General features: G+C 41.7%; 1 protein-coding gene across 4 annotated transcripts; it reads right to left on the reverse strand.

Annotated features, from left to right (window-relative positions):
* Positions 1-981: 981 nt before the first annotated feature.
* Positions 982-27,098, reverse strand: NSUN7 (NOP2/Sun RNA methyltransferase family member 7). Of its 4 annotated transcripts, none has more exons than XM_053256985.1 (13): positions 26,962-27,098; positions 22,807-22,880; positions 21,427-21,801; positions 16,531-16,589; positions 15,095-15,225; positions 13,934-14,086; positions 12,592-12,775; positions 11,321-11,531; positions 10,970-11,113; positions 9,445-9,546; positions 8,188-8,305; positions 3,807-3,927; positions 982-2,443 (listed from the first exon to the last, which is right to left on the reverse strand). In XM_053256985.1, the coding sequence occupies exons 3-13, from the start codon at positions 21,734-21,736 to the stop codon at positions 1,793-1,795; spliced, it is 2,184 nt and encodes a 727-aa protein (XP_053112960.1). In that variant the 5' UTR covers positions 21,737-21,801; positions 22,807-22,880; positions 26,962-27,098; the 3' UTR covers positions 982-1,792. The 4 variants fall into 4 exon arrangements, with proteins under 4 accessions (XP_053112960.1, XP_053112959.1, XP_053112962.1 ...); XM_053256984.1 differs by lacking the exon at positions 26,962-27,098 and adding an exon at positions 26,635-26,869; XM_053256987.1 differs by lacking the exon at positions 26,962-27,098 and adding an exon at positions 26,320-26,385.
* Positions 27,099-27,819: the final 721 nt, after the last annotated feature.

Here is a 27,819-nt window from a genome sequence, read left to right on the forward strand (position 1 = left end):
AGGTCTGTTTTTCCCTTACTAATTGGCTTGTGATCTCCTTACTTCTTGGCTTACCGTACAAATTCAGTGTTGTCATGGGAAACTGCAGGGGCCGGGGAGAGGGAACAGAAAAGGAGGAACTTTCAAAATTTATTCAAAGGGACTGGGAGGCAAAAAGAGCCCTTATAGTGTATCTTGAAGAGGAGACACCAGGAGAAGAGGAAGGAACAGAGACTACGGCAGCAAAGAGCAGACATGGTGGTGGCAGCCTGGGGCTGCTTGGCCCAGTGAGAAGAGAGAGATGGAGAGTGCCTGCTAGCTTCCATCTTACTCCTCCCATTTTTTAAAGAATCCTATGGAGGTTTTTGGGGCAAAAGTTAAAAAAAAATGTTTAAAATCACCCACTTGCCCATTTCTTTTGTGGGTTGGGTGGTAGATAGCACCCATCATGACCTCCCACACAACCCACTTTGGTGTCCCTAGGGGCTAACTGTGGGGAACAGTAGGGTGTTTTGAGAACCATTGCTCTCTATGGCTGGAAGACTCAAAACATTTTGAGGTTTGTTTGACTGAGACAACCAGTTTGACCTCTGTTTCAACTAAATGTTTGTGGCCTCTGGATTTTGTTTTGGGCTTGAAACACAAAGTCTGTTTCATGCTCATCCCGTTTGTTGCATGTTCAACTACCTACCTCTTAAATACTTAATTCTTAGGAGTATCATTTTTCTATAACAGCTGTTTCACACATTACAACAAGATGAATTTCTTTGTTTCTATCAGTTTCTCGATATTTGAAGGACAGTCAAACACAAGATACAAATGCCTCAGCCAGTAGTGGCTCTTTGACATTTGTTTACTATGTATTTTCAGATATATCAATGCTCTTCAAACACTATGGAATTAGCTATGGTGAAAATGTAAGATCTTGCATGGTGGCCCAAATACTGCCTAGAATATGGGGGGGAGGGGGGGAGAAAGAATGAGATTGAAACTACAGTTAAGTACATTTATCAGGAATTGTTTAATACGTTTGTTTCCTTTTAACTATGTTGCACAATAACCTGAAGATTTACACTGACTTACTAGTGGAGTTCAATATCTAGCAGTAGCAGAATGAAACCATCCAGGAATTATGCTGCCATACAAAGAAGATCACAAAATGGTCTTGTCCAAACTTCTGAACCCTTTTCACTGAGGTTTGATGTTCTATTCTTAAAGCCCAAACTGTCACAACTTTCTTTCAAAAATTCTGTCCTTTTGGAAGAGAAGATTTGAGTGGGTTATTACATTGGCTGAAGTCTTGAAAGATCATGCTACAGATACTGGAACCAATTTTAGACAAAAAAGGTAAGGCTTTCAAAATTCCCAAGTATACATACTGAATAAGTATTGCAAATCCATTCCTATTTTAAACCCAGGTTTTGTTTATCATCATATTGGCTAATTAGCCTTAAACGCTAGTATCTGTGTTGAGAAAAAAACTTGACTTTGCTACATCTAACCTGTAAACAATTCTACACACTAATTATAGGCATAATCAGTATGCATGTTAAATGTATGCATATTTACATTCAAAGTTTACTGGAGCGGGATTGAAACGACATAATAAAAATCTACAGAACAGCCCCTCTACAATCTTCATAATAGCAATGGGAATGGATCTGTGTCTTAACAGCCTCTTAAGTATTTTTGTTCCTACAAAGATGTATACTTGGTGCCCAAATAATCCTGTACAGGAAGGACATTTTTAACCACTGGAGAAATACACGTTTCAGCTTCTGAAAGACGATAAATAAGCAGTTACAAAAGGTCCTCAAAGCCATGGACGAGGATGCTTAGCTGCAGAAGATAGCGAGGGTTCTTTTGACTTGATCAGTTTTTTGGATGAAGATGGGCTAACTAAGCCATATGGTCCGCTTTTTGTTCCAACCCACCGATAATAATAGTGGTTAGCTGAAATTTGGGATTTGTTCCCTTGTGGGTTGAAGTATGGAAACATTACCGGAGGCAGGACGATTTCAACAGGTTTCAAGATCATCACTTTATCCTCCGACTTCGGTTTCCTAATGTTGCGCTGCCTTTCATACACCTTTTGCATGGAGGATGAAGTGGGAGTGTTCTTCGCCATCACAGGTAGAGAGGAATTTGAAAGGGGTTTGGTTGTTTTTTTCAGATGAATGGAACCATTAGTCTGGTTCACCGTTTGAGAGCTACTGGCAATTATATTAGATACTGAAGAGTCTGAATCAATATTGTTTGGTTTCAGTTCTCGATCCAGGAACTCCTGAATTCTGGACTGTATCACTGCCTCTTTAGTAGCAGCCTTTGACTGAGTTATTTTTTGTTTCTTTTTCTTCTTCTCCTCTCTCTTAGGTGGTTTGGCAAAATCAATACCTTCCAATAAGCCTTTTGCTGCAGCACGAGCCAAGACATCTTTCACAGACACTGACTCAGATGGATCTCTCTATAAGTTAAACATATTAGCATAATAAAATCACAGAGCTGAGAAAGAATGTCCAGTGTACATTCAGTATACATAGGAAATGGGGGTGGGGGGGGGAATTCACTTTGAGTGCATTTTGGGGAAACCATAAAATTAGCCCTTTTTGGTTAATTTCACACTTCAAAAAGGAACAGCTGCTTTCTGAAGTATGATAATTATCTCCACCATTCTCTAGTCCTCAATGGTTGGGCCTAAGGTTCACAGAGGAACTGATCATTTACTTTGGTGATTCCAGCATTACTAGATTTACTAATCTATTTGACGGTCCAAAACACTCTCCACAAAAATGAGAATTTGGACACAAATTCAAACCAACTCAGTCATAGGATTGTTCAGTGATCTTGAATACCAAACAATTTGTGTTACGCTCAAAAGTAACTTACCTCTCAGACAAGACTGAAAGGGGGGGTTGTTGTTTTTGTTTTAAAGTTTTTAAAAAATTAAGTTTACTGGAAGGTTCCCATAGCACTCCTTTTTTTAGTACTGGCCATACTAACATAATAACAGCTATGTCTTCTTCTAGATTACAATCTTTTTTAGAGTAAAACATTCACCATGCTTAGACAGTTACCAACATCTTCTATATATATAATTCTAAGGTATACCCGTGGCTAATCCAGTGCATGGCAGAGTTCGCGAGCAGAAGCACCGTGGTGATTGGGCAGTGGAGATTCCATATGCAGATAGGGAAGAGGAGCCTGTGATGGTTAAAGTCAGTTGGAATGCAACTGTTACTGGTCGGAAGATGTTCTTGATTGTAGAGGAGAGGAATCCATATATATGATAGTGGGCAGGGGTCTTAAAGAAAAAAAGTGGCAGCTTTGGCCACTTCAAGTTTAGCCTGAAGCCAAGGTCACGAGAAGAAACAATGGTTAATGCCCAGACTAAGTAAGTCCCATTGAAATTAATGAGACCCCAGTTAGTAATGACTAACTTCTCTCATTTATTTAAATAATGCTCAGTCATGACTAACTTAGTTGGGAGGTTACCCAAAGATTCTCCTCAACATAATACTGATACTAGAATCACTAAAATAGCTTGCACTGTTAAATAGGAACTCATGTTTTCTACTTCAGCTTCAGAAGCTGAAATTTTGCACAATTGCTGAAGAGAGCCAATGTAGGTTTTGTTTAGCTGACTGCAGAATTTCCCCAAGCACTGAACTCTTCTTGCCTAAAATGTTTTATAACAACGCAAGATAACATGTTTACTAAATGCTATAAACATTTGTACAATTCAATAGTAAAGGAGTTGTTGGTTTTTTTAAGAGCACAATGTTTCACTTTATTGGTGTCAACATGATTTGGTTTTTTCTGGTGCTTACCTCTCGGGCTAGAACAGCAATAAAACAGCTATTGGAAATATCCGATGGCTCCAGTTTAAAAAAGTTATCTGCAGAAGTTATTTCCGATTTGCAACACAAAGGAAGAACAGGTGGAGAAAGCCTAGAGTGGACATTAACACATAAAACTGAAATCATTTTCACCTGCATCCTTAACATTCATAGGCAAAATACACACAGAGAGGATAGGCACCAAATACAATAAAGGCATTATGTTACATATTAAGCAGCCAATTATATAAATTTTAAGAATGCAAGATTTGGGTTTTTTTCTGAACAATATTAAATACACATTTAAGAAAAAACCTATACAGTATTGAACAAGAGGCTCAACTCCAACTTTATCTTGTTTTCATAACTTCATGGGAAATATTAAAACAATCTTTGGGAATTAAATCTGTTTTAGGTGGAATCCAAAAGACAGTATTTCCTAAGATAGCAGTTTCCAGCCTTTTAAAAATCATGATCCTCAATTCCAGCCTGCAACATGGGGGCTCCATTTGAATTGCTACCACCATTAGTCTTTACTCTTTTCTCACTATCGGGACAGTAAGGGGAATTATAGCAGCTTCTGCTTGTGGCCTCAACCTGAGAGTGTTTTGGATCCAGGAACACTTCCAGGCTACCTACTTGGGGGGGGGGGGGTTACCCCACCCAGAACAGGTAGATCTAAACCATCTCTTGGGTCCTGACTCCCTACAGTCAATACTCCCATCCAAAACTGCCTGGAGTTAAGAGGCCACCACCCACTCAATCACCTTGCCCAACCATGGGGAATGGAATCAGGTCTGTAATTAGCTAACACTGAGGGATCCAATGCAGGTTTCTTCAAGAATGGTCTAATAGCCCATTTAAGACAAGGTGGCATCCTGCCCTCCCTCACAGAAGCATATATAATATATACCAGACCCTCTACGATACTACAATTACCTGATGAAATAAGACAAGTTGGACAAGTGTCAAGAGAACAGGTTGTAGAACATATAGTCCAAAGCAGTTTGTCCACATCCTCTGGAGTAACAAATTGAAAGTGATCCAATCTAATCCTATACGATTAGTGTTGCTGGATACCTCCACAGTAGACTCTGCAATAACTGTGGGTTCCAGTTTGGCCCGAATACGAGGGATCTTATCCGCAAAAAGGTCATTGAAGATGACACAGCAAGTGACTGGTGGTTCCAAGTTCAAATTCAATGGGGAGGGGTCCATGTACTAAAACCTCACAACCCTAGACAATTCCACTGGACATGAATTTACAGAAGCTATGTGGGCAGAAAATAACTGCTTCTTTGCCACCTGCACTGCGATAGCATAGACCTTCAAAATACGTTCTGCTGGCTTTGCGATAAGCCTTTCTCCACTTGCGTTCTAGTCACCTACCTCTCCCCTTCAGCTCCCATTGTCCTCCTGAATACCATGAGGCTAGTTTTGAAGCAAGTCGCAGAGGATGCCTTGTTGTGTCTACTGATCTAGTGAGTTAATTATTCAACATGTGCAACAGAGCATCAACAGAATCACTAGCAGAGCCAATTCTAAATCCTTCCAAGGTTTATTAGACTCCTATTGGATCCAATAACCTTCTTGGGTATACCAGACTAATAGGCCCTTCACCCCTGCAGAGGTTGGTTGTGATTACAAGTCCTACCTTAATCAGATGGTGGTCTGTCCATGATAATGGGGAGATGACAGAAGTCTCCATTCATGGAACACCACCCTGATCGGAGCAAAAGACTAAATCAAGCATGTGAACAGCATCATGCATGGGTTTGGAGACCAGTTGGGACAGGTCATAGTTGTCATGGCTGCTAAGAGCTTCTTCCAACAACCCAGTCCCAAAACGAACACTGAAGTCCCACCCCAGCTACCTAGGCAACCAACGCCAAATGAGATCCATCAGCTCAGTTAGGACTCTTTTGGGCGGTGCGGTGATTGGTGTACCATCAGAAGTCCCAGTCTATCCTTGGTCATTAGGCTTAGGTACACACATTCAGTATAGGCCAATTCCCTGTTAGAGATCTTGATGGTATTCTTATAGTCCACAGCCACACCACCTCCCTACCCACATCCTCTGACCTGCTCTACCATGGAGTATCTCATTGGGAGAAGCCGGATCCAAACTGCACCACTAGCTTCTCCCGACCAGATCTCTGTAATGCATACCAGGTCAGCTCCTTCATCCATAATCAAGTTATGGATGATCTTAGACTTATTTTGGACTGACCTGGCATTATAGAGTAATAAGGTGAGATTCTGTGGGTAACTCGCACTGCTCTCCAAGGTTAAAGAGCTGGTAGGCCTGCTGGAAGGGGAAATAGCTATTACATTTCTGAGTTCCCATCCCATGCAACAGCCTGCTGAACTACCAGCACTAGATCTTCATCAATTCCCCATGACCACTGGAACAGATGCCCCAGAGTCATCCACTGCCTCCCTTTCTCTGGACAATCAAAACACATACCTGTACCCAACCAACTACTAGGCACAATAATACTGTTATCAACAGGAATCTTCCTCTTAGGAATCCACAACATTACATTTGGCCCCAGCCCTCAGACCCAGCCCCTCAAGGCCTTCCAGATTTTCTGTATAGTGCCCACAGAACTAAGTCTGGTCATTTTGTTTCCTCATTCTGCTCTCAAATAATATGGAAAATAATGGTTTTCTATATCTAGGTGATGGCCTCAGGCCAAACATGATTACACTCTGCAAAATAAAACGGCACTTTCCTCTTGCAAGTAAAGAGCCATGCCTTGGGTGGAAAGCCCAGACATTATCCCACAGTGCCATGCATATGGTTCTCTCAATGTATTTTGTTCTCAATACAAAGCTTCAAGTTCTTCAGTTCACTCTGGTCATCTGTTGTGACTATAAGTATGTCTGGCAAAGAACTCCTGGTTGTGCATTTTATGTTTGGAGCGGCCAACGTCCAGAGCAACAGCATGCACGCAGGCGGCAGGGAGAAGGGAGGCATTTTCATTGCTCTCCCCTGCTCTATATGTGCTCTTTGCTTTCCAGGAATATGTCCCCAAGGGCTGCATGACCCAGAAATATGCCCCTTAGTTTATTCTGAATGGCAACACTCTGGCTAAGAGTGATCTCTCAGCACAGACACAGCTCCAATGCTGCTCTAGATGTCAGCCAATGAGAGCTCATGAAAAATGTTTACTACATATGAGTTTCAGAAACAGTGCAGAATGCATGTATATAAGCACACTGCACATCTCATTTATTTCATTACTACTCTGATCACACAGTTGCTGAGTAGAATAAATATATGTACAACACTTCAGGGGAGTTGTGTTTTTACACTTCCCCCCTTCAGAAGCAGCAGGGGGGTCCACGGAGGTTCCCCCTCCCCCCACCGGCCTCCCTTCATGCCGCCACTGGATGTTCGGCCAGCATTTTGGCCCATCTGGCCACCTCTTTGACCTGTTCGGCCAGCTCTTCGGCCTGTTCAGGCCTTGCCCCTCCAGTGCGGCAACCATTTTGGAGGCCGCTGCACCTGCACAATTGTCCTCTGCATGGCCTGGGCTGGTGGCAGCATGAAGGGAGGCCAGCGGCGGGAGGGGGAACCTCCACAGACACACACACACACCCCGCCACCTCCAACAACTCCCCCGAAGATGGTAAGTTAATTTTTTTAAAAAAATCCGCAACCCCCCTGAACAGTCAGGGGGCATTCGGTTGGGGTCAGAATGAACAGGAGATGGTTGGGTTCAACCCCAAACCATTGAACCGAACACGTTCGACATCGAACATGTTTGCACAACCCCAGAAGCAGGCAGGATTTAACATTCTCACTCTCAGATTTCTCCTTCTCACACTGCCTAAGTCTTGACAGCATTTCACATGTTACTCTCCAACTCAGTTATACAACTCAGTCGTACAACAAATGATTCCTCATTTAAATAGCCTACCTGCAAGAGCCTTCCTCATTTATATAGTCTACCTAACTGCCAAGAGACGAAAGTTTGGGCAGTATATAAATGTGATGAAAAAATAAATAATAAATAAATAAGATCTATACACCGTCCAAGACCACCCCCAAGCATTCCTCATGGTACCAAATTAGGCCTAAACCAATCACCTGATGCAGTCCAAAAATGGTACAAGATTAATCTTGGCTACGCATCTGCCTGAAGGAGAGCAAAATACCCAAAGAGCTAAAGAAAGAATGGCCCTTTTTTCTTTCTTTCTTTTTTTGCATACTGGCAAGCCTATTTGCAGCAAACATTTTACACAAAAGTCAGATGGGCACTGGCTAAACTGTAAATCCTCAGTCAGAGCCGGTCCATATACTACCTTTACCACATGGATAAAATGTAAATAAAATATATTTCAATAAAATAAAGCCTTTCCTTACTTGTAAAGCTGGGCCTTTGCTCCTTCTGCTCCGGAAGCTAGTGCTTTGTTCACTACAGCTTCATTTTCTTCTGAGTAAATCGAACAGGTACAGTAGACAACTGCTTGCACTTTACTAACTACAAGAATTTTAAAAAACAACTTTTGAACTGTTAAAAATTTCTAGTTCAAACATACACTTGAAGTATTAGTGTACGTACAACTTATTAAACATTGAAAGGTGATGTAAACATACAGAGTGGATGAAAATTCTTACCAGCCTACTCCTTAAACAATCAAACCCACAATGTTACCAGAAATAATCACATGGTCCAATAAGAGTCCACACTGCCAATACACTTTGGGCTGGTTCAGATTCAGATATCATGTGAAACTTCACTTAAAGTGTGAGGCCCCTATGCCTTGGGGGTGCACATTTCCTTATTCTATTACCAGAAAAAGCACCTACTTCCAGTTTAGGTTAAAATAAATGAAGATCATTCATGACGTCCAAATTGAGCAATCCTGGTTCATTCTAACCTACTTACTTGAAATAAACTGTAATTTGGAACCAAAGTTTGACAGATTGTGGTTTATTTCAAACAACAAGGTTAGAATAAACCAAGACTGGTTACAACATCCAAACTGACCAATCTTGGTTTATTTTAACCTAATTTGGAAGTAGATAACTGCTAACTGGGCAAAGAGGCACCTTTTACCGTGGTGATTCTCTTTATTTAGCAGCAGGAGAGTAATTGGCCCTATCCACCCCCAGCACAGAACCTCCAGTGACTGTTGCTGGTGTGTGTCTTGTGTTTCTTTTTAGAATGTGAGCCCTTTGGGGACAGGGAGCCATCTTATTTATTTATTACTTCTCTGTGTAAACTGCCCTGAGCCATTTTTGGAAGGGCGGTATAGAAATCGAATTATTATTAATCAAATATTTATTATTATCATCATCATCATCATCATCATCAACAGATGCACATGTCGATATTTGTTTGGTCTAGGACCGTAAATAAAACTTGACTTGACACATGTCGATATGGGAGAGGCAAATACAGGCTCCCAAGGCTCAGGGACATCATGCGGAACTGGGCTTTAACTGAGGTAAAGGCACAGTATAGGTGCAGAGCTTTGCTCCTCTTAAGTAAACAAGTGTTTTAAACAAACAAAAAGAAAGAGAGAAGGTGGCAGTCTTATTGGAGACACAGACACACACAGAAGTGTTAATGATTTTGGATTATACATAACATTAACATGATAGGTTTATTCTTACAATGCATTGCATGGGTCAGTTCTTTAAGCTGCTGTTGAGCAAGAACATTGAGTTTTTCTTCTGCTACAGATCCTTGAGAGAGATCTCGAAGTAACTCTGCATCTAAACATAGAAAAAATATAATTTATTTATTTATTATTTATTTATTTATTACATTTATAAACCGCCCCATCCAGAAGCTCTGGGCGGTGTACAACTTTTTAAAAAGACATAAAACCCACAATTAAAACACAATGCTAAAAACAATATAAAAACAATTCAAAAATGATTAAAACTATTTAAAACCAATTAAAATACTTTTAAAAACACCACCACTTTACAAGCCTTGGAAGGCCAGGCCAAATAAATAGGTTTTTAGGGCTCTCTTAAAGGCCGACAGCGAGCCTAAACTGCAGATATCTGCCGGGAGAGCATTCCATAGACCAGGAGCAGCTACAGAAAAGACCCGGTTCCAAGTCGCCACCAGACATACCAGTGGTAACTGGAGAGGGACCTCTCCAGATGACCTCAACAAGCGATGGGGATCATACCGAAGAAGGCACTCTCTAAGGTAACCCAGACCCAAGCTGTTCAGAAAACAGAACTAACTAAGGCTGAGCCAAGAGATCTCTCCTGGGAGAACCTTTATTTCTGTCTTTTTATTTATTTATTTACTGGGGAGGATAGATAGTTATGCTATAACCATCCCCCAGCTCACCCTCTTTCCCCCCCTTGCTGCCACCACCAATTTCATGGCACTCCTCCCACTGACAGCAGCGCTACTCTTCTGGGTGGCTGCCATCTTTCCCCCCCAAAAGTCCTTGGAAACAATACTACAGAGTGACAGCTTGCCATTCCCAAGGATTTATGGAGGGAGGGAGAGAGAACCGGTGGTCACCAGACACCAACAGAAGGAGTGCTGCAAAAATAACTTCCTTCTTTTTTGCCTCACAGTGACTGAAAAAGCCAACTTCATTGCCCCATTTGCGCATGATGAAATGAAGGGGAATGGAGCATTTTGCCTCAGTCCTAGAACAACTATCATGAGTGGGTAGAGTCCAGACCAAGTCACACTGAAATTAACTGTAGTCATGACTAAATAAATGGCTCATTTATTTCAATGGTGCTTAGTCATGACGATTTCATCTGGATCCTGCCTAGTGTCAGTACTGTGTTGCTTTTGTCCCTGCTAGTAATTCCTGTCATAATGGATATCATAATCAAGAATACATTATGGAATACCAAGTGTCTGCAAGAGAGCAAGGAACTAATGGTCAGATCACCTGCTGCTAAAGTGCAAAGCCCAGCTTTCATTTCGTTTTCTCTGTATATTAACTGTGGTCAGTATTTTCACCAGTATTTTCACCAGGTATTATTTATTCTTTATAATATCAACATACTACATACAAGAAAAAACAGGGTCTTGCTACAAAGAGCTTACAGCAGCTATGTAACAAAGTCCACAAAGATAGAGCCAACACAGATCAAACCATTCCTTTATTTCAATCCAAAACAAGGGTTCTGTAAATGTAATTGTAACAGTTACCTTCATGCTCTTTTAAAATAAATTCTATTGGATTGCTAACACCTAGGCCTGAACATCGAGGCAACAACAAAATAACTTTAACTTTCTGGAGTTTGTGATCAGTTGGTTCAATATCTGTAAAATCCTCGTGTAGCATCTCAATATCTGGAAAATACAAGAAGATCTAGAAGTTAGATAAATTTAAAAAGTAAGCCAAGTGAACTTTGGCATTATATCAATTCTGAATGAGTGGGAAAATATTAAGCAGATAACAAGTTCATTTGAACACTTCTTAACATCTGTTCAGTTATATGCTCCCTGCAAGTAAGTTAATGTCATGCAATGAAAATTCACAACATTCCATATGCTTACTTTTACATTCCATCCGTGCAAACAAGTCCTTCAGTTCAGCTTCTTTTGCCACTGACTTCACTCCACATACAAATACTTTTGAAGTCTCCTGATTTGTCAGTATTGACATATGGGCCAGAGTGAGCCATGAACCCATGTGTGCTACTAGTATGTCATCATCCATATTCAACAAGGCCTTCACGGAATGTACAGCAAGGCTCCGGGACTTATCCTAAGAGTGAAACAGTAACAGGAATTAAATGAGTTCAGACTACTCTCTCAGCAAACGCTTGTTCATTTCAACAGGACAAGCACCACAGACCACTGATAGTTTCTGGTCAAAAGGTTTTCCCTGATGAAAAGGAAAAGTTCCAGTGCCTGCAATGGGCACTCGTTGCTAAGTTCCTGCTTATAAAGGCTGTTTCACACAGAGAAGCAACCATGCAGTAGAAACCATATAGGTAGCCACTTGAAAATTGCAATTGCTTTCCCAACACACACAATCATTGACACTACAAATGCTGTGTGAACTGGAACATGAGTGTAATGGATGCCTATTGCACAGTGCTCGTGACATCAGTGGAATAAGCGTAAAAAGACCCTTCTTATTCCCATCACCCTCTGTCCTTAAAAATAAATAAATAAAACCCTTTTGTAGCAAGTGTTATATCACCCTGCTCTGCGGCATGATTTTGTAGAAGAAATCTGTAGAAGAAATCTGGGTGAATGATACCACCACCTACAGTCCAACTGTAGATTCGGGGGAGAAAGTGAAGACTCTAATCCTCCCTCTCCATGTGGTTACAATTCTTCCTCCTACCCACCACTTGTTACGTATTCTGGTCATGGAGGCACCAGCTCCTCTCCCAACACTTTTCACTGTGTGTTATAGGGATGTGCACGGAACAGGCGGTTCGATGGCAGGGGGTGTCTAACCTTAAGAGTGGAGGAGGACCAGAAGTGGCAGCAGCTATGGGGCCAGGACAGCGGGGGCGGGAGAGAGCTGGTGGCACCAACATCGCTACACCCCCCAAGTTCAGCCTAGTCTGGAAGTTGCAACTGTTGGACTTAATGCAAATTTGGCACCAGCATGACTACACAATATAATTCTATTGCCATCTCTAACTTCTTTAGTAAGTGATGTTTTTCAGAAAGACATCCATGTTTTTCATATGAGACACTTCATAAAAACATTTTTATAAACACATATGCAATACTGAATTCAGAAGCACAGTATTAACTTTAATGTTCTAATTGGGTATTGCAAACATTTCAGAGATACATTAACTCACCTGTAATGAGAGCTTCTGATTAGTGAACAGCTCTGAATTAAGTAGTTGTTCTTTAAGAATGGAAGGGAAAATGAGTACATCTTCACAGTGTGTATCCAGGCAGTATGTACAACCATCAAGGTTTGACACCGATTCCACCTTAGTGAATCCTTCTCTCTTTAAAGAACTGTGAACTTCTTCCAGGCTGTGGTATAAGCACAACTGTTAACATGGAGTACATACATAATATTAAGTAAAAATCCGTAAAAGACTTAAGGATAAGTCTGCACTAGTACCTCTTGTAGCATTTAGTTTTCATTCAATTTATTTTGCCCTTTTGTTATCGATCTTTCCCTGATACACTTTTCCAATACACTCAAGTTTTTGCCCACTGGGACTGAGAATACATAGTTTTAAAATGGATATTGAATATGTGCAATTGTCCCTTTATAAATAAATTTTGATGCAATGTACAATGGGGAGGGCATATACATGGGACATTTCCATGGAGTTGTTTGGACAGGGTGCTGTCAAGTCTTAAAATAAGCCTTCTACTTCCCTTCCCCAGATCACTCATTGCAGAGAACTGCTGGTCCCTAAGACATCAGAGCACTGTTGAGCCTCAAAGTAAATCTGCATTTGTAAGGCCAGCTACAAGGTCTCCGGGACAACACTCTCAACTTGATGTTGCCCCAAAAGAAGAGGGACGGATATTTGGGGGGGAAACTCTACCTCCGGAGCTCTGATAGGCACTCTAGACTTTGGCAGAGAATCCTTGAGCTCATATTTAAGGGGGAAACGGGCACCATTGTTTGAATTTGTTAAATCTGTCAGTTTAAATTATGTTACTACTATCTTCTTATGATGGAATAAAAGGATGTTGTTACTCAGCAATGTGAGGAAACAGTTACCCTATTGGACACATACGTCTACAAATTTAGCCCCAGATTCTCCAAGTAAAAGCTTGAGTCAGCAAGCATTGACAGAGACTCCCTCTACAGTAGGAGTGGGCAAACTTGGCCCTCCCGCTGTTGATGAACTACAATTTCCATTGTCCCCAGTCACATTGTTGCTGCCATACAAAGGTACCAGTTACTCCGACTGTCATACAAGTTACACATGTTGTAATACACCCAAACGCTGTGAATATATTTCAGCACTGGAAGGACACAGGTACAGAGTGTTACCCAAACATTGCACCCACACACTTTATTTATTTATTTATTTCACATATTTTATACCGCCCAAAACTCACGTCTCTGGGCGGTTTACAACCTGCTATAGAATAATGTCAACAATGTAGTTCTGAAGGAAGAAAATGTTAACACACTATCCTGCTAGATTAATAAGCTTTCAGACTCACCTTGTTTTAAGAGTATTTACCCATGCATACAAGGGCAGGGCAGAAGCCCTTTGTTCTTGTCTCCGTATTGTTTCTGGAAGAATATGTTCTATAGAAAGAGCATCATGCTTGATTCGACATCTTGCTAATGCAGCAGCCAGTTTAGTCTTCAAACTACAATGAAGGAGAAAATAATAAGTCTTGGGGGAACAATAGCAGCTTCTGCCTCCTTGGGGGGGGAAATCACTTCAGTTTAGTAAATGACAGAGGATGATCAAGAGTCTTGTTCCCAATGCACTTACAGTCACATCAGAGGTAGTATTACAACATAGATTATGTAACTGATTTAATGTTTATGCCTTCTATAGAAATATTTCGCATTTTGAGTTTACTTTCTCAAAAGGACTTCACGTACATTACCTCCATAATCCTTATGCCAAACTTGTAAGGTAGGCCTGCAGTGCAGTGCCTTATGGAAGGCCACCCAATGAGCTGATGGCCATGGCAAGACAGGAGCCACAGCCTTCCCAGCTCCCTCGTGCAACCAACACATTACAGAAGTTTTAATACTTGCAGAGTCCCCAATGCTACATATTGTCCAATGTTCATATAAAGATCTGTTCAAGCAACAATGGCATTCCATGGCTTTTGTGCCAAGTTCAAGGCAATCGTTTCCATTTATACATAAACTCTCTACTTTTTACTTTGCCAGGATTCGAAGCAACACACACATAGCGCTCACACTATACAAGGGCTTTTCAGCTCTCCCTTCCCTCCCAGCAGCAGCCCACTACCACCACTACAAGTAGTCAGATGGCCAAGGTTGGCAGCTCGCCAGAACAGCATCCCTGCAGCAGCCTCTTTTGGAAGGAAATAGATCTTCCCAGTTCCTGTAGAAGCACTTTTGCCTCACACACAGAAGTGAATGAGCTATACGTCTTGATCTTTGCTTTTGTCTGACTGAAAGATAACTTTTCTTTTGAACTGTTTACTATACTTCCACCAAGAAAAGACTATTTTAGCCCACTTTAAGTCACAACTGATATATTTATCAACCCAGACAGGAGATCACCTATCTGAACAGTGTACATCAATCAATGACCGTAATAAAAATTATCTGAACAGTTAATCTTTAGTACTCATTATACAGGAGACACACTACCTACTTTTTAGTACATATACCTGTATAAATGATTTTCAACTTCTTGGACTTCTGCTATTGTTTCTTCTTCTTCATCGATATAGCGAGCTTCAAATTTCCTGTCTTGGAGATCATATAGCATCACAACCACTAGACTGGTCAGATCATCTGACTGCAGGAAGAAAGTGTCATAGAAAGAACAGGAAAATAAAGCAAAGTTAACACCAAACTCACAGCACTTTCTTCAACTTTTCTTCAATTGGCAAAGAGAAACAGCAAGGACCATACATATTAGAGAGTATAACAGATAATCCCATAGGTATAAACCAATTTGCTTTGGCTTTTCAGTCAATGACTCAAAGAGCCAAATATGAAAATAGCTTTTTAAAAGCCTTTTGTTTGAAATACTATAAAGGGCCAAAACAACACTAAAACCTCTCCTTTGAGATTCACTAGTTCTCAAAAGGAAATGTATTTTGATCACAACTGCCTTACAAGAAGTGAAACACTCTGAAGTCTAGGTCTGAAGTCTGACCTCAATTGTAATGGCGAGCTCTTAAAATTGATGTTGTGATTGATTTAAAAAGTTGCCTGAAAGAAACAGAAGTTCCTATATTGTGAGAAATATGTTTTAGATGCTCAAGAAAAGGGGGAACTGCTACCCATTTTAAAGGACAAATGAGTATGTATACTCAAAAACAAAAGCAAACATATGGTTACATTCACACATTAGCATTAGGTTGCTCAAACCACCACTGGAGACATCCTGTCTGCTGTAGGATTCTCATTCCACTAATGGAAGTCAGATTTGCAGCTCAATCTCCGCCTGTCAACTCAGATGAAAGTGGAGGCCATTGAACACTACCTATTTCCTAGTAAGAATTCTTAGGACTGAAGCCTGACATAACTGCTGAATCTTCTAGCAGTTAAGTCTAGGCACTTCACAGAAACAGTGTTAGAGGGGACAACGCAGATTGTCTCAAGACCAAGCATACATCTTTCCCTCTTGCAAACAGAAGACAGTTGCGAGTCCTTTTCAAACACTGTTCCAAGTTCTGAGGTACAGATAAAACTCTGAGTCTCCATTTGTAGTGCTCAATAGGACAAAGGAAGGCAAAACAGGAATGGTTATAGATCAACTGAATCACATTTACGCACATGCTGAAGTGCTGAACTTCTTGTCTTTGAACACAGGCCATTCCTTAAAGTTTTACACTCATCTGCAAACAGCATACATTTTCTACTTATATAATTAGTAGCAACCTATAATGGAAGAAGTGTGTGCTGTTCATGTGTATATCAAGGCTCTCTTATTCAGCTGGCATTATTAGATGACCCTATCAAATGCTACTTAAAAGGGATAGAAATGATTTACGTATATCATATTGAAGACACGTGCTCTAGATTTAGACAAGCCCAGTACAGCACTCTACTATGAACTAGAGAAAAGAAGTGGTTTATTTTAAAAAATACTCACTATTGACTGTATTGGGTAAATGCCACTGTCTATCAATATATCTTCAAGAACATCCTGATCTATAGGAGAGAAAGCAATATGGTAGATTGCAGAATTTGCACAAATTGGTAGCATTTAAACATTTCTAAGGCAAATTCTAACAAATTAACAGAAAAGGGTGTTGATTAGCACTTCTTAGCCCCCGGCCTAAACCCTGGCCAGCATGGCTACACAGCCTTCCATCAATGCTAAGGGCATGCTAGGGCTGCTGCGCAACTTCAAAGGCAGCTCTGATGGTGTCGTGCCAGGGCTGTTGCGCAGCAGAGTGGAAACCATGGAAAAGAGCACTGCCCTGCTACATAGAAGCGCTTCGCAGTCACTGCGCAACAACCCCAGTGCTACACCATCCGGACTGCTTTTGAAGCTGCACAGCAGCCGTGGCGCAGCCTAGGTGCTGGGCAGCCCTCTGGCAAGTTGCCACCCGGTTTTAATTCTACAGAAGATGCTCAGGGCCATCTCTATGTTGGGCCTCTTACCAGGGTATATAAAAAGCTAGCAGACCAACTTACAAACATTATGAGAAAGTAAAGATGCATGAGGGCCACTCACCTTCAACAATCAGAAAGGAAGTTTGCTTAAACTGGGGATTTGAGCACATCATTATTATTATTATTATTTACATTTATATCCTGCTCTTCCTCTGAGGAGCTCAGAGTGGTGTACATGGTTGTTGTTATCCTCACAACAGCTCTGTGAAGCAGGTTAGGCTAAGAGATACATAACTGGCCAAAAGTCACCCAGTTAGTTCCATGGTTTCATGAGAATGGGGATTCGAACTGGGGTTTTCCTGGTCCTAGTCCAACACTCTAAACACTATGCTATGCTGGCTATATTTATTTTATTGTTATTTATTTATTTATTTGATTTCTATACCACCCTTCCAAAAATGGCTCAGGGCGGTTTACACAGATAAATAATAAGATGGATCCCTGTCCCCAAAGGGCTCACAATTTAAAAAGAAATGTAAGATAGACACCAGCAACAGTCACTGGAAGTCCTGTGCTGGGAGTGGAGAGGGCCAGTTACTCTCCCCCTGCTCAATAAAAGAGAATCACCACGTTAAAAAGGTGCCTCTTTGCCAAGTTAGCAGGGGTTTGTGTAATCATAGCATGTAGCATGTGTAATCATATACACATAGATATACATCTTAATATTTACAGAAGCATAGAAAGCCAGCAGTAATTATCATGAAAGCAATTTGTGTGCTATTCGTAGGATGACAAATATAAATGACACATATCTATACTTTTTAACACACTTCCAATAGAAAGCTTTAAATTCTTTAGTGCATATAGCTTTAAGCATTCCGATGTTAATGTACTGATGTGCAGGCAACAGCAGTGGGAAACTTGTGCAGCACAGAGGAACATATTAGAAGTTACCAGCCAGAAAATCAGTAATAGCTTGCTTATTTTGACATAGAACATTTCTCATCTATCTTGCTCAATACATCTTATAGCCAGTCAAATACATCTTCCAGCTGTCCCAAAGCCATGGCAGTGTAGTGAATGGTCCCTCCTTCCCCTAAAGAGTGAACCAGAAGTGAACCCCGTCTTTACTGACAGGCAGTGACCTCTAGGGATCAGCCACTCAGCACATGGTGGGTGGAATCTAGAGGGCCTTGAGGCAGTAAGAGAAGGGTTTTCTTTGTTCTCAGTTGGAGCCAGGCTGGCCTAACAAGAGGTTGGCTGGCCAGGCCAATGGCTGCAACCAGGAGGACTGCAATCCTGGGAAGTTAGGACTGCAAGGGCCTGAAGTAGTCTCTACCATGGATTTGGTGCGTTCAGGAAGGAAGCCAGGGTTTCGGCTTCAGGAAAAGGTTTAGCCAGGGAACAGTTAGCTTGCATTAGACTTCTTACTTTCCTTTGGTGTGCTTTGCATATCCTTATAACTGTTCTATTGTGTTTTATCTGTAACATAACAAGCTAAGAGAAACTGAGAAGAAGCCATTCCCATAGGGCGTTGCAAAAGTCTCTGTAAACTCTTTAAAGTGGCTTTTTGTGTTTTCTTACTTCTATGTTATTTGCAACTGGGTAACCACAATTTTTAAAGTGTGCTGCCTCAATATCATCTGAGGGTGCTTTTTGAAGTATTCATGTAGCTACTGACTGTTCCTTTTACCTGTAACTAAAAGCTGAGAAAGCCTCAGATGGAAGCAGTCTGTAGTATTTTAAATAAAGCGTATTTTTCTTTTTGTCCTTTGCAATTTTAACCAGCCTCTTTGAGTGGATTTTTAACTCAGAAAGCGGGGCAGGGGCAGGGGGGGGATGGAATGGGGTTTTTGTCTCTGGTGCAACACACGTCTCAATTTGATTGCTCAGCAATTCTACCAATTTTTTTCATCACGTGTAGGCTTGCACGTGGAGGTTTTTGTGTACTTTTACACTGGTAAAGAGAAGAAGAGTTCCCTGGAATTTTGCCCACACCAGAAGGGGATTAAACTCTGTTAAAAAGTCGACGTGGTGGCAGTGATTAAGCTACTGAGGAAACATTTTAAGGAACAACCTTTGTGGGTAAAAGCAAGGGAGGATGATTTAGCATTTTTCTTCCCCTCACATGGGCTTGCACTGAGACAAAGGCTGGGTTAAATCCGCTACACACAGGCTAACCCAAACATTATCAACATCAAAGGAACAGACTCCTCAAATTCATGCTCTCATCTTAATTCAATTTAGTTTAAGTACATGTTAAAGCCTCTTAATTGGTTTCTGTGCTAGAAACACTACGACATTTTTAAGATAGTCTGTGTCCCATCACTTGACTGTAGTTAATCCACAAGAGGAAAGAGCATAAGACAGGTCAGCATGCTGACACTCCATAACCCACCAGTGAATTCACAACCCTTTATGCAAACGATGAAACGGACACACACTCTCCTAACCTTTACCACCATTATGAGTGCTGGATTCAACATGTGGGAGGACGTATCAGCAGGTGTGGCTTATCCTGCTATAGTGCTGCTATGGTGGCAGAATTTGTCCATGTCAACATTTTCCCTTTTAGAGAACAATTAATTTCACAGGAGTGCCATTCTATATGGAATATAGAATGTGTCTAGACAATTCTTCTCCACATCTTTTGTGGGGGAAGAGTTGTACTAAAGCATGTCTTCCAACCTATCAGCCTTGACACACACACACACACACGAAAATATCTTTCTAATTTGTGTGCCAGTTTGTAAACCAAAGAAGAGGAGTACAAATAAGCAACCACTATGTTCTACTGTTAACACCACGGCACATACCTTATTTAAAAAGAACGTGTATCCTGGAGGAAAGGGGGTGGGCTATACAAGAGAAGACAGAGCAGTAACATTTATCAGCAGTAACAAGGATACCTGTCCTTGTTTCTACCTCTTTATCTATGCTGTATTTTCCAAAGGCAGTACTGTCTTCTTGACACTCATAGGCTTTTAGTCATCATTATACTATCAAAAATTAGAACACACAGCAACTGTGCAAGTTGAATGCTTAGATTCACAAGGGCGCCTGTACTAGTAGAGTGCATTCATTTTCTTCTATTTAAGCAGCACTTTATATTCACCCATGAATGTGGCTTATCACTGCAGGCCAGAAGCCGTTTTTCTTCTTTGCCCAAGTGAGACAAACTGATGTTACCATATTTTAGGTAGTTCCCATGGACTCCGACAGCTTCTTTTCACTTTTGCATGCTAATTCAGACATACCTATCTCGATTCAGCAGGTTGCCAAAGTAACCCCCTTACCCCACCTTCATTTCCTATTGAAGTCCCACAGTGCCTTAGAAGACAGTGTACTTTTCACCAATGTTTGACCTTCTGGGAGATAAAAGAAATTGACTTTTGAACACCTCACACCTTTTGGCCATTGCCTACATATTCCTGTTATTGCCATTTTTGCCCAAGAGGTAATCCTGGTGTTCCCTTTCAAACAAATTTAGGAAGAAAACAGGCCATATAACTTGAGAATTTTCGAATCCATGCATCTACTAGGGCAGGTTCATAATAAATAATGTAAAGCAAGAAAATATGGGCCAGTTTGCTTTAATATGCATAATTTATACAGGTCACAGAATTTTTTAAAGCTCAGCGTATATATGGCCTTGATTATTTCCCCGCTTATCATCTTACACATCATTCAAGTGGAGGTTGTATAATGTTCCCTGCTATGGTTTGGCACATGGACAAGCTCTAGGGAGCTATTCTCATTAGGCAAGGAATGTGTACAAAACATGATTAAGGTTATGTCTGTTGGACACTTAAGAACTAGCAAGTGAAACTAGCAAGTGAAACTATGCCATTGTTCTGAGACACACAGAACTAAAGAGTTCCTCAAGACTTTTGACACAACTCACACAATTAAATTAAAGATCAGTCACTTCTGAGCAGAAGGACAAAAAGAACAAATACATGTAGAAAAGATGGTCTGAAGGAGATGAGTACAGGGTCTGTACAGAGGCGGAAGAATAAGCAAAGATTATGCTAGATTTACAAGTTACCACCAACTCCTAGCTCACCTTGGATGAGCAGCAATTGTGCCCAGACCCAAAATGTCACCCTACCTGAGCTGAATGTGCAATCAGTCTGTTACTGATTACATGCATGACTCAAGAAAACCAGGACCAAACACTACAACTTTAGGCTGTGCGTGCACAACCTTCTCTGTTTCCCCGTGAAAAAGTCTGCCTTGGAGGAGGAGATCAGTACCTTAAGGAAGAGAAGAGGGCAGACACAGGTTCATGCAGTTCCAAATGGCAGCTTCCAATGGAAACACACACATACACAATCAATCTTACATTATACTGCTAATACAAAAGGTTATTATATAAATTTTATTTCAGAAAAGGAGAAGAAACATGAACAGCAGCCTTTTTACTTACATTTTAGAGCACTGAAAGCCAGTTCATAGGATAAACGCTGGAATTGTTCATCTTTAAAATCTGGAAGAGCTGGAAATGGCCCACTTCCATACTTTACCAATATTTTATCTTGAGGCTTTTCATTACGAATGCCTTGAAAAATATTAGCTGCATTTAGGTAGATGGAGTCTGGATAGCCATTCCTCTCAGTCAGACTTACTGAACTTTTTTCAGCAGATGCTATTTCATTTGAAAAAGTTTCATGGAGACTTGAAATGTCCCTTGCAAAATTATCATTTGAAGACACCAAGCTGCTTCTTAGAAGTGGCATTCTTCTACGTGTTAGTATGGATGTATCTGTATATGATAAGCCAACGTGTCAGAATCCCTAAGAATCTGTGGAAATATGCATTAGGGTATGTATTAGTTACAAAGGTCAGTTCAGAAGCACTTGTTCAAACTAGAGTTGTGTTCTTGTTTGAATATGTAGTAAAACAACATTTTGCCAGGAGGTTCACATGTACACATACCCTATATAAAAGATCATTAATTTATAGCCCATGTCAAGATGTGAATACACATCATATTCAACTATTTATAAAAAATAGAAGCAGGGAACAACTGTTAAGAAAATTCTGCTTTTGCCAGATTTAGCAGGTAAGCTGCAGAATGCCAGAATGATCTTTTACTTGCCCTTATCAAAGAGGAACGGATCCCGCCGCTCCCCCTCCCTTTATTCTGGACCTTTCCTTCCTTGTCATTTTATATGCAGTATTTATACACCACCTTACTAAGTTTCTCAGTGGAATTTACAAAATAAAGCATAAAATCACAACAGCAAAACAGCACAACTGAAAAATTAAAGGTCCTGGGAGAATAAGAGAAGTCTACATCTTGCAATAAAAGGACAGATCCTTTTGGAATGATTCTTTCCAAAGGAAGTGTCAGTGAGCCTCTCTGGGGAGTGAGTCCCACAAATGGGGCACCACAACTCAAGAGGCTCTCTCTCCAGTTGTCACGCCCTCCCCACATAAAATTGCAGAAACACCTGGAGGAAAACTTCCAAAGACTGCTTTAGCATATAGACTCATGTATATTTCTCGTGGTACTCTAAGCCACACAGGACTTTAAAGGTCAACACCAGCACTTTGAGTTGTGCTCAGAAGGAGAACGGAGGCTAGTGGAGTCCCTTAAGCTCTGGCAAAATATGTTCCCAACATGTTGTTCCACTTAGCACTCTAGAAGTTGAATGTTATGCCTGCCTGGTTGCAACATACTCAGGGATACAAATGACACACAGGCATACACACCCAGATCAGTTGTTTTCAGTCTTTCACTCCCCTCTCCTCCAGTACATCTTATGATCAGGAACAAAATGAAGTAGAAAAAAACTCTACCCACCTTCTATTAAATCATCAGGTGAGAGTGGCAAAAAATAGATCCCCACAATAGATCTAGGTTTCCAGTCTGACAATCTGTGAGTAAAGAAGGGGCAATAAGTTGCAACTGAGAAAACCCAGAACCTATTGTACATCTTTTCTAGGAGAATTATTCTGAATCCCACACTGCATGATCCTCAACATCTAAGGCATACCATATTTACCAGAACAACAACAACAAATTATATACCGCTTTTCAACAAAAGTTTCCAAAGCAGTTTACATAGAGAAATAACAAAACAAACAAACAAACAAACAAGATGGCTCCCTGTCTCCAAAGGGCTCACAATCTAAAAAGAAACATAAGATAGACACCAGCAACAGTCACTGCAGGTACTGTGCTGGGGGTGGATACGGCCAGTTGCTCTCCCCCTGCTAAATAAAGAGAATCACCACATTAAGGCGCCTCTTTGCTCAGTTAGCTGGGGTTAAAAAAAAAAACCCTTTTATTTTTTAGAATAAAAAAAGAGGACTCTGAATTTAAGACTAAATCCCGATTTCTAACATTAGAGGACCTGGGGGGAAACTAGTCTTCAGTTCAGGTAAATAAAGTATGTGCACATGCACATTAATAGACATGGGACACCTATAGAGGGGTGATTAGGACTGGATCTCTGGGTGCATTCCAGCTCTGCCCTGAATGGAATTTGAACTAGACATGAGACTATAGCAAGCGGGGTGGGAGAACCTTCCTCCTAAAATAATTTCCATTTGCTCTGGTTCACAGGCCTTCAAGGCTTGCACATAGCCATTCTGAATGCTCATTGTAGACAATGGGATGGGTGGGGGTGGAGGCCAGAAACCTGAGTAAGCTTAGAGGACAGTGCAAGCTCAAGCAACTGTATAGATTCATTAATCAAAGTCAGCATCTGTAGAAAGAAAGAAAGCAGCCCTACACTGGTCCAACTGAATATGGGGACAGATGTGAGTACATGGTACCACAAGAGCATTTATTGGAAAATTACCACAGTGACCAAGAACCACCTCTTTAGGAACCTGATGCTATGAGCGACAGTGCCAGCAAATACCTGTTCAGACTCAAGCACAAGAACTGCCAAGCCATGCAACACCACAACTTGTTAACACGAGTCAGTTCAGGACATCGCAACAACATAGCTGTATGCAACAAAATCACTATGCAGCATAGTAAGAGGTAATAATGGTATAACTAAAGACAGCCAAGAGCCATCTCTAAAAGGCCATGCACAATATATATCCCTGTAGCATTGTGACCAGTAAGTTATTTTGTGATTGGAACCAACAGGCTACTTAGCAGACAGATGCACACCAGATGCAGCTGTAGCAATGTCAGAGTGAGCCACTGTTTGGCCCAACATAGCTGTACTGATCTATAGGACTAATATAGAGTCCTATACATTAGAGTATATAGAGTCCTATATAGAGTCCTATAGAAGGAGATAGATTTGCTTCATAAGTACATTCAGCTGCCTTACTTCCAAGCCAAACCTTCTCCCACGTATGCCTTTACTCAACAATTTCTCACAGACTTATATTGTTCGTAACAAGGAAAGAAAAGAACCATTGCTGCATTAAGTATTAACAATTTTATACTATTATTATTACTATTATTACATTTATATTATTACATTTCCTCCAAGGAGCCCAGAGCGGTGTACTACATACTTGAGTTTCTCTTTCACAACAACCCTGTGAAAGTAGGTTAAGCTGAGAGAGAAGTGACTGGCCCAGAGTCACCCAGCTAGTTTCATGGCTGAATGGGGATTTGAACTCAGGTCTCCCCGGTCCTAGTCCAGCACTCTAACCACTATACCACGCTGGCTCTCATGACAACAGAGGCCACAATCTCTTATTAAGCAGCAAGCAAGCAGCAGTTAAAATATACACAGTAAGAAAGTTGAGGACACCCTCTCCATTTGCAACAGGATCCTCAAAGGTCTTTCAGGAAGCAGTGGTAAGGACTGCTTTGGATCAGTGTCCCACATGGATATGATTTTGGGGTTTGAAAAATATTGAATATATGTATACCATCATGCATGACCAACAAACAACATTCTATTTCACACTGCAGAAAGTCCCCAATGGGTAAGCAGTTCTGCACTATATCATAAGCACATTAGGTAAATGGCACATGGTACATTTCCACGGAGCTCCCTACAGTGATAATCAGTTATAACTAATTATTGGACTAGAGGTTGGACTACTGCAATGTGCTCTATGCAGGTTGCCTTTGTACATAGTTTGGAAATTTATGTTAGTTCAAAATGCAGCAGCCAGATTGGTCTCTGGGATATCCCAGAGAGTCCACATTATGCCTGTCCTTAAACAGTTGCACTGGCTGCCCATATGTTTCTGGGCAAAGTGCAAAGTGCTGGTTATTACCTTTAAAGCCCTGAATGGCTTAGGTCCAGGTTACTGAGAGAGCGCCTTTCTCTACAAAATGCCCACTGCCCATTAAGAGCATCAGGAGGGATCCATCTTCAGGTACCACCAATTAATCTGGTGGCAACCTGGGATCAGGCGTTCTCATTTGTCACCCCTAGGTTGTGGAATGCGCTCCCCATGAATATTTATTTATTTATTTATTATTAAAACTTTTATACCGCCCTTCCAAAAGGCTCAGGGCGGAATATGAGAGGATTATCTTCCTTGGAGGCCTTCAGGAGAGCCTTAAAGACCCATCTTTTTAGCCTGCCTTTTAATGATGTCTAGTTGTTATTTTTAATTTGTCTTTGTTTTATTATGTGTTTTTTATTTTAATGTAAACCACCCTGAACCACTTTAGGAAGGGCAGTATATAAACTGGATAAATAATAATCATCATCATGGTGAAAAAACAACAAACAATATAAGAAATTCAGCATTATCATCTGTGGAGGGCCCTTAGAAAAATTGCCTATTGTTACCACGTTTTCCCTTGAAGAAGCCTTACCGACACTTCAAGTGACCATGTGAGCTACACAGTCCACTACCTACAGGAAGATGATTATGCCAGATTAAACCACTTTTCTTAAAGGAGTTAAAGGGAACATATATGAGATGACATCAAAATGTAAGGATTATTAGGAAATGAGATTTCTCCCCACTTAGCAGCATTCTCAGATATTTCCACCTCAACAATCTATGTGAATTTAGCATTCCAATAGAATGGTCTTTATGTGAATTCCTCCACGGGTGTTCTGTGGAAGAAAAACATTATAGTGCAACAGAAACAAAATATTGTACACACTTAGGAAGGAATACTTGCCCATGTTATTGACAAAACTCTTCTCTTATCCTCTCGAGTGGCAATAGAAAGACTAAGAAACATACACACACAAACACTCAAGCGGCAAGAAGTTCCCACTCCCCCCCCCCCCAATTCCTCTATCTTTTTGCCCAACAGAATTTCAGGAGATTGGAGATTGTCCTCTACCTGTTATCCAGGATTCCGATGCCATACAGCTACTTAAAGACAAGGAGTTGCCAAGAAAAAATAAGGAGGTGCCCACCTTACCTGGACGGCTGCTTTTGCTTTGTACGTTGTTGTTTTTTAAATGCTCACCTTGAAGCCTACTTCAGCCTCTCCCCCCGCCCACCCCCCGAGATACGCAGCTCTTCACATCCCCCGCTGATGATTCTGAGCGAGAGCTGATGGGGGCGGCTGAAAGAAGCCCCACTTTCACTGAGCGGGGCGGGGGGCACCTTCCTGAGCGGGGCGGGGGGCACCTTCCCAAAACCCGGAGGAAGGAGGAGGAGGAGAAGGAGTCCCCACCATCCATCCTTCTTGACTCGCGCACACAGCCTCCCCCCCACACGAGTCTCCCCTCACCAGAGTGCGCTCGCTGTGGGAGTCTCAGGGACGACGAGCTGTCGTCGCATCCCACCGACCATGCGGGTTTAGGAGCGACCCTCAGCCTTGTGGCTGCAGCTTCCCTCGCGCCGCCGCCAGCAGCTCCAAATCTTTACTGCGCGGCTACGGTCCCCTCCAGGAGGGGAGGGGCACGGGCGTCGCCTCGCCCCGCCCACATGCCACACCCACCGCCGCGAAGGAGGGGGGCAGGGAGGGGCGGGGGAACTCCACCGGCCGTTTCATTCAAATCAGGTCCCTACCATTCCATCCCTTTGTCCGGGTGGGGCTCCCCGTGGTTGCGCTCACCTATGTCCGCTCGGTCTCCTCCGACCCCTGCAAGCAGCTGCCTTTCCCGATTCTGTCAGGCTACTAGGCCTTGTTTCTCTCGAGTCCTCCATTTCCACCCCCTCTCCCCCGAGTCTTCTTCTCTCACCCCGATTTTGCCTGGTACTTTGGTACGATCTGTGTGGTGGGTTCTCTATAGCAGCGGCAGGGCTGGGCAAGGCACGAAACGGCAGCAGGTTCTAAGAGTTAATGTTTGCGGCGCTCTCCATTGGAGACCGAGAGAGGGTTGGCCCGGATGATGGCAGAGATGGCAGCAGCATTCATCTTTGCAGTCCTCAACACTGATTAGAAGCGGGAAAGGAAGCTGCTATACGAGTAAAGTTGCTATACGAATGCGGCGAATATTTATATAGCGCTTTTCAACAGAAGTCTCCCAAAGCGCTTTACATTGATACCAATAAATAAAATGTCCTCCTGTCCCCAAAGGGCTCACAATCCAAAAAGGAAACATAAGAGGATCGCTGGTCTTGTGGTAGCAAGCATGACTTGTCCCCTTAGCTAAGCAGGGACCACCCTGGTTGCACATGAAAGGGAGACTAGAAGTATGATCAGTGTAAGATATTCTCCTCAGGGGATGGAGCCGCTCTGGGAAGAGCAGAAGGTTTCAAGTTCCCTCCCTGGCTTCTCCAAGATAGGGCTGAGAGAGATTCCTGCCTTCTTCCTGGAGAAGCCACTGCCAGTCTGTGAAGACTACTGAGCTAGATAGACCAATGGTCTGACTCAGTATATGGCAGCTTCCTATGTTCCTATCCCTATGTTCCTATGATAAGACACCAGCAGCAGCCACTGGAGTGATGCTGGCTGGCTGGGGATTTTTTA

Source organism: Hemicordylus capensis, chromosome 5, assembly GCF_027244095.1.
Source record: "Hemicordylus capensis ecotype Gifberg chromosome 5, rHemCap1.1.pri, whole genome shotgun sequence".
Lineage (NCBI taxonomy): Eukaryota > Metazoa > Chordata > Lepidosauria > Squamata > Cordylidae > Hemicordylus > Hemicordylus capensis.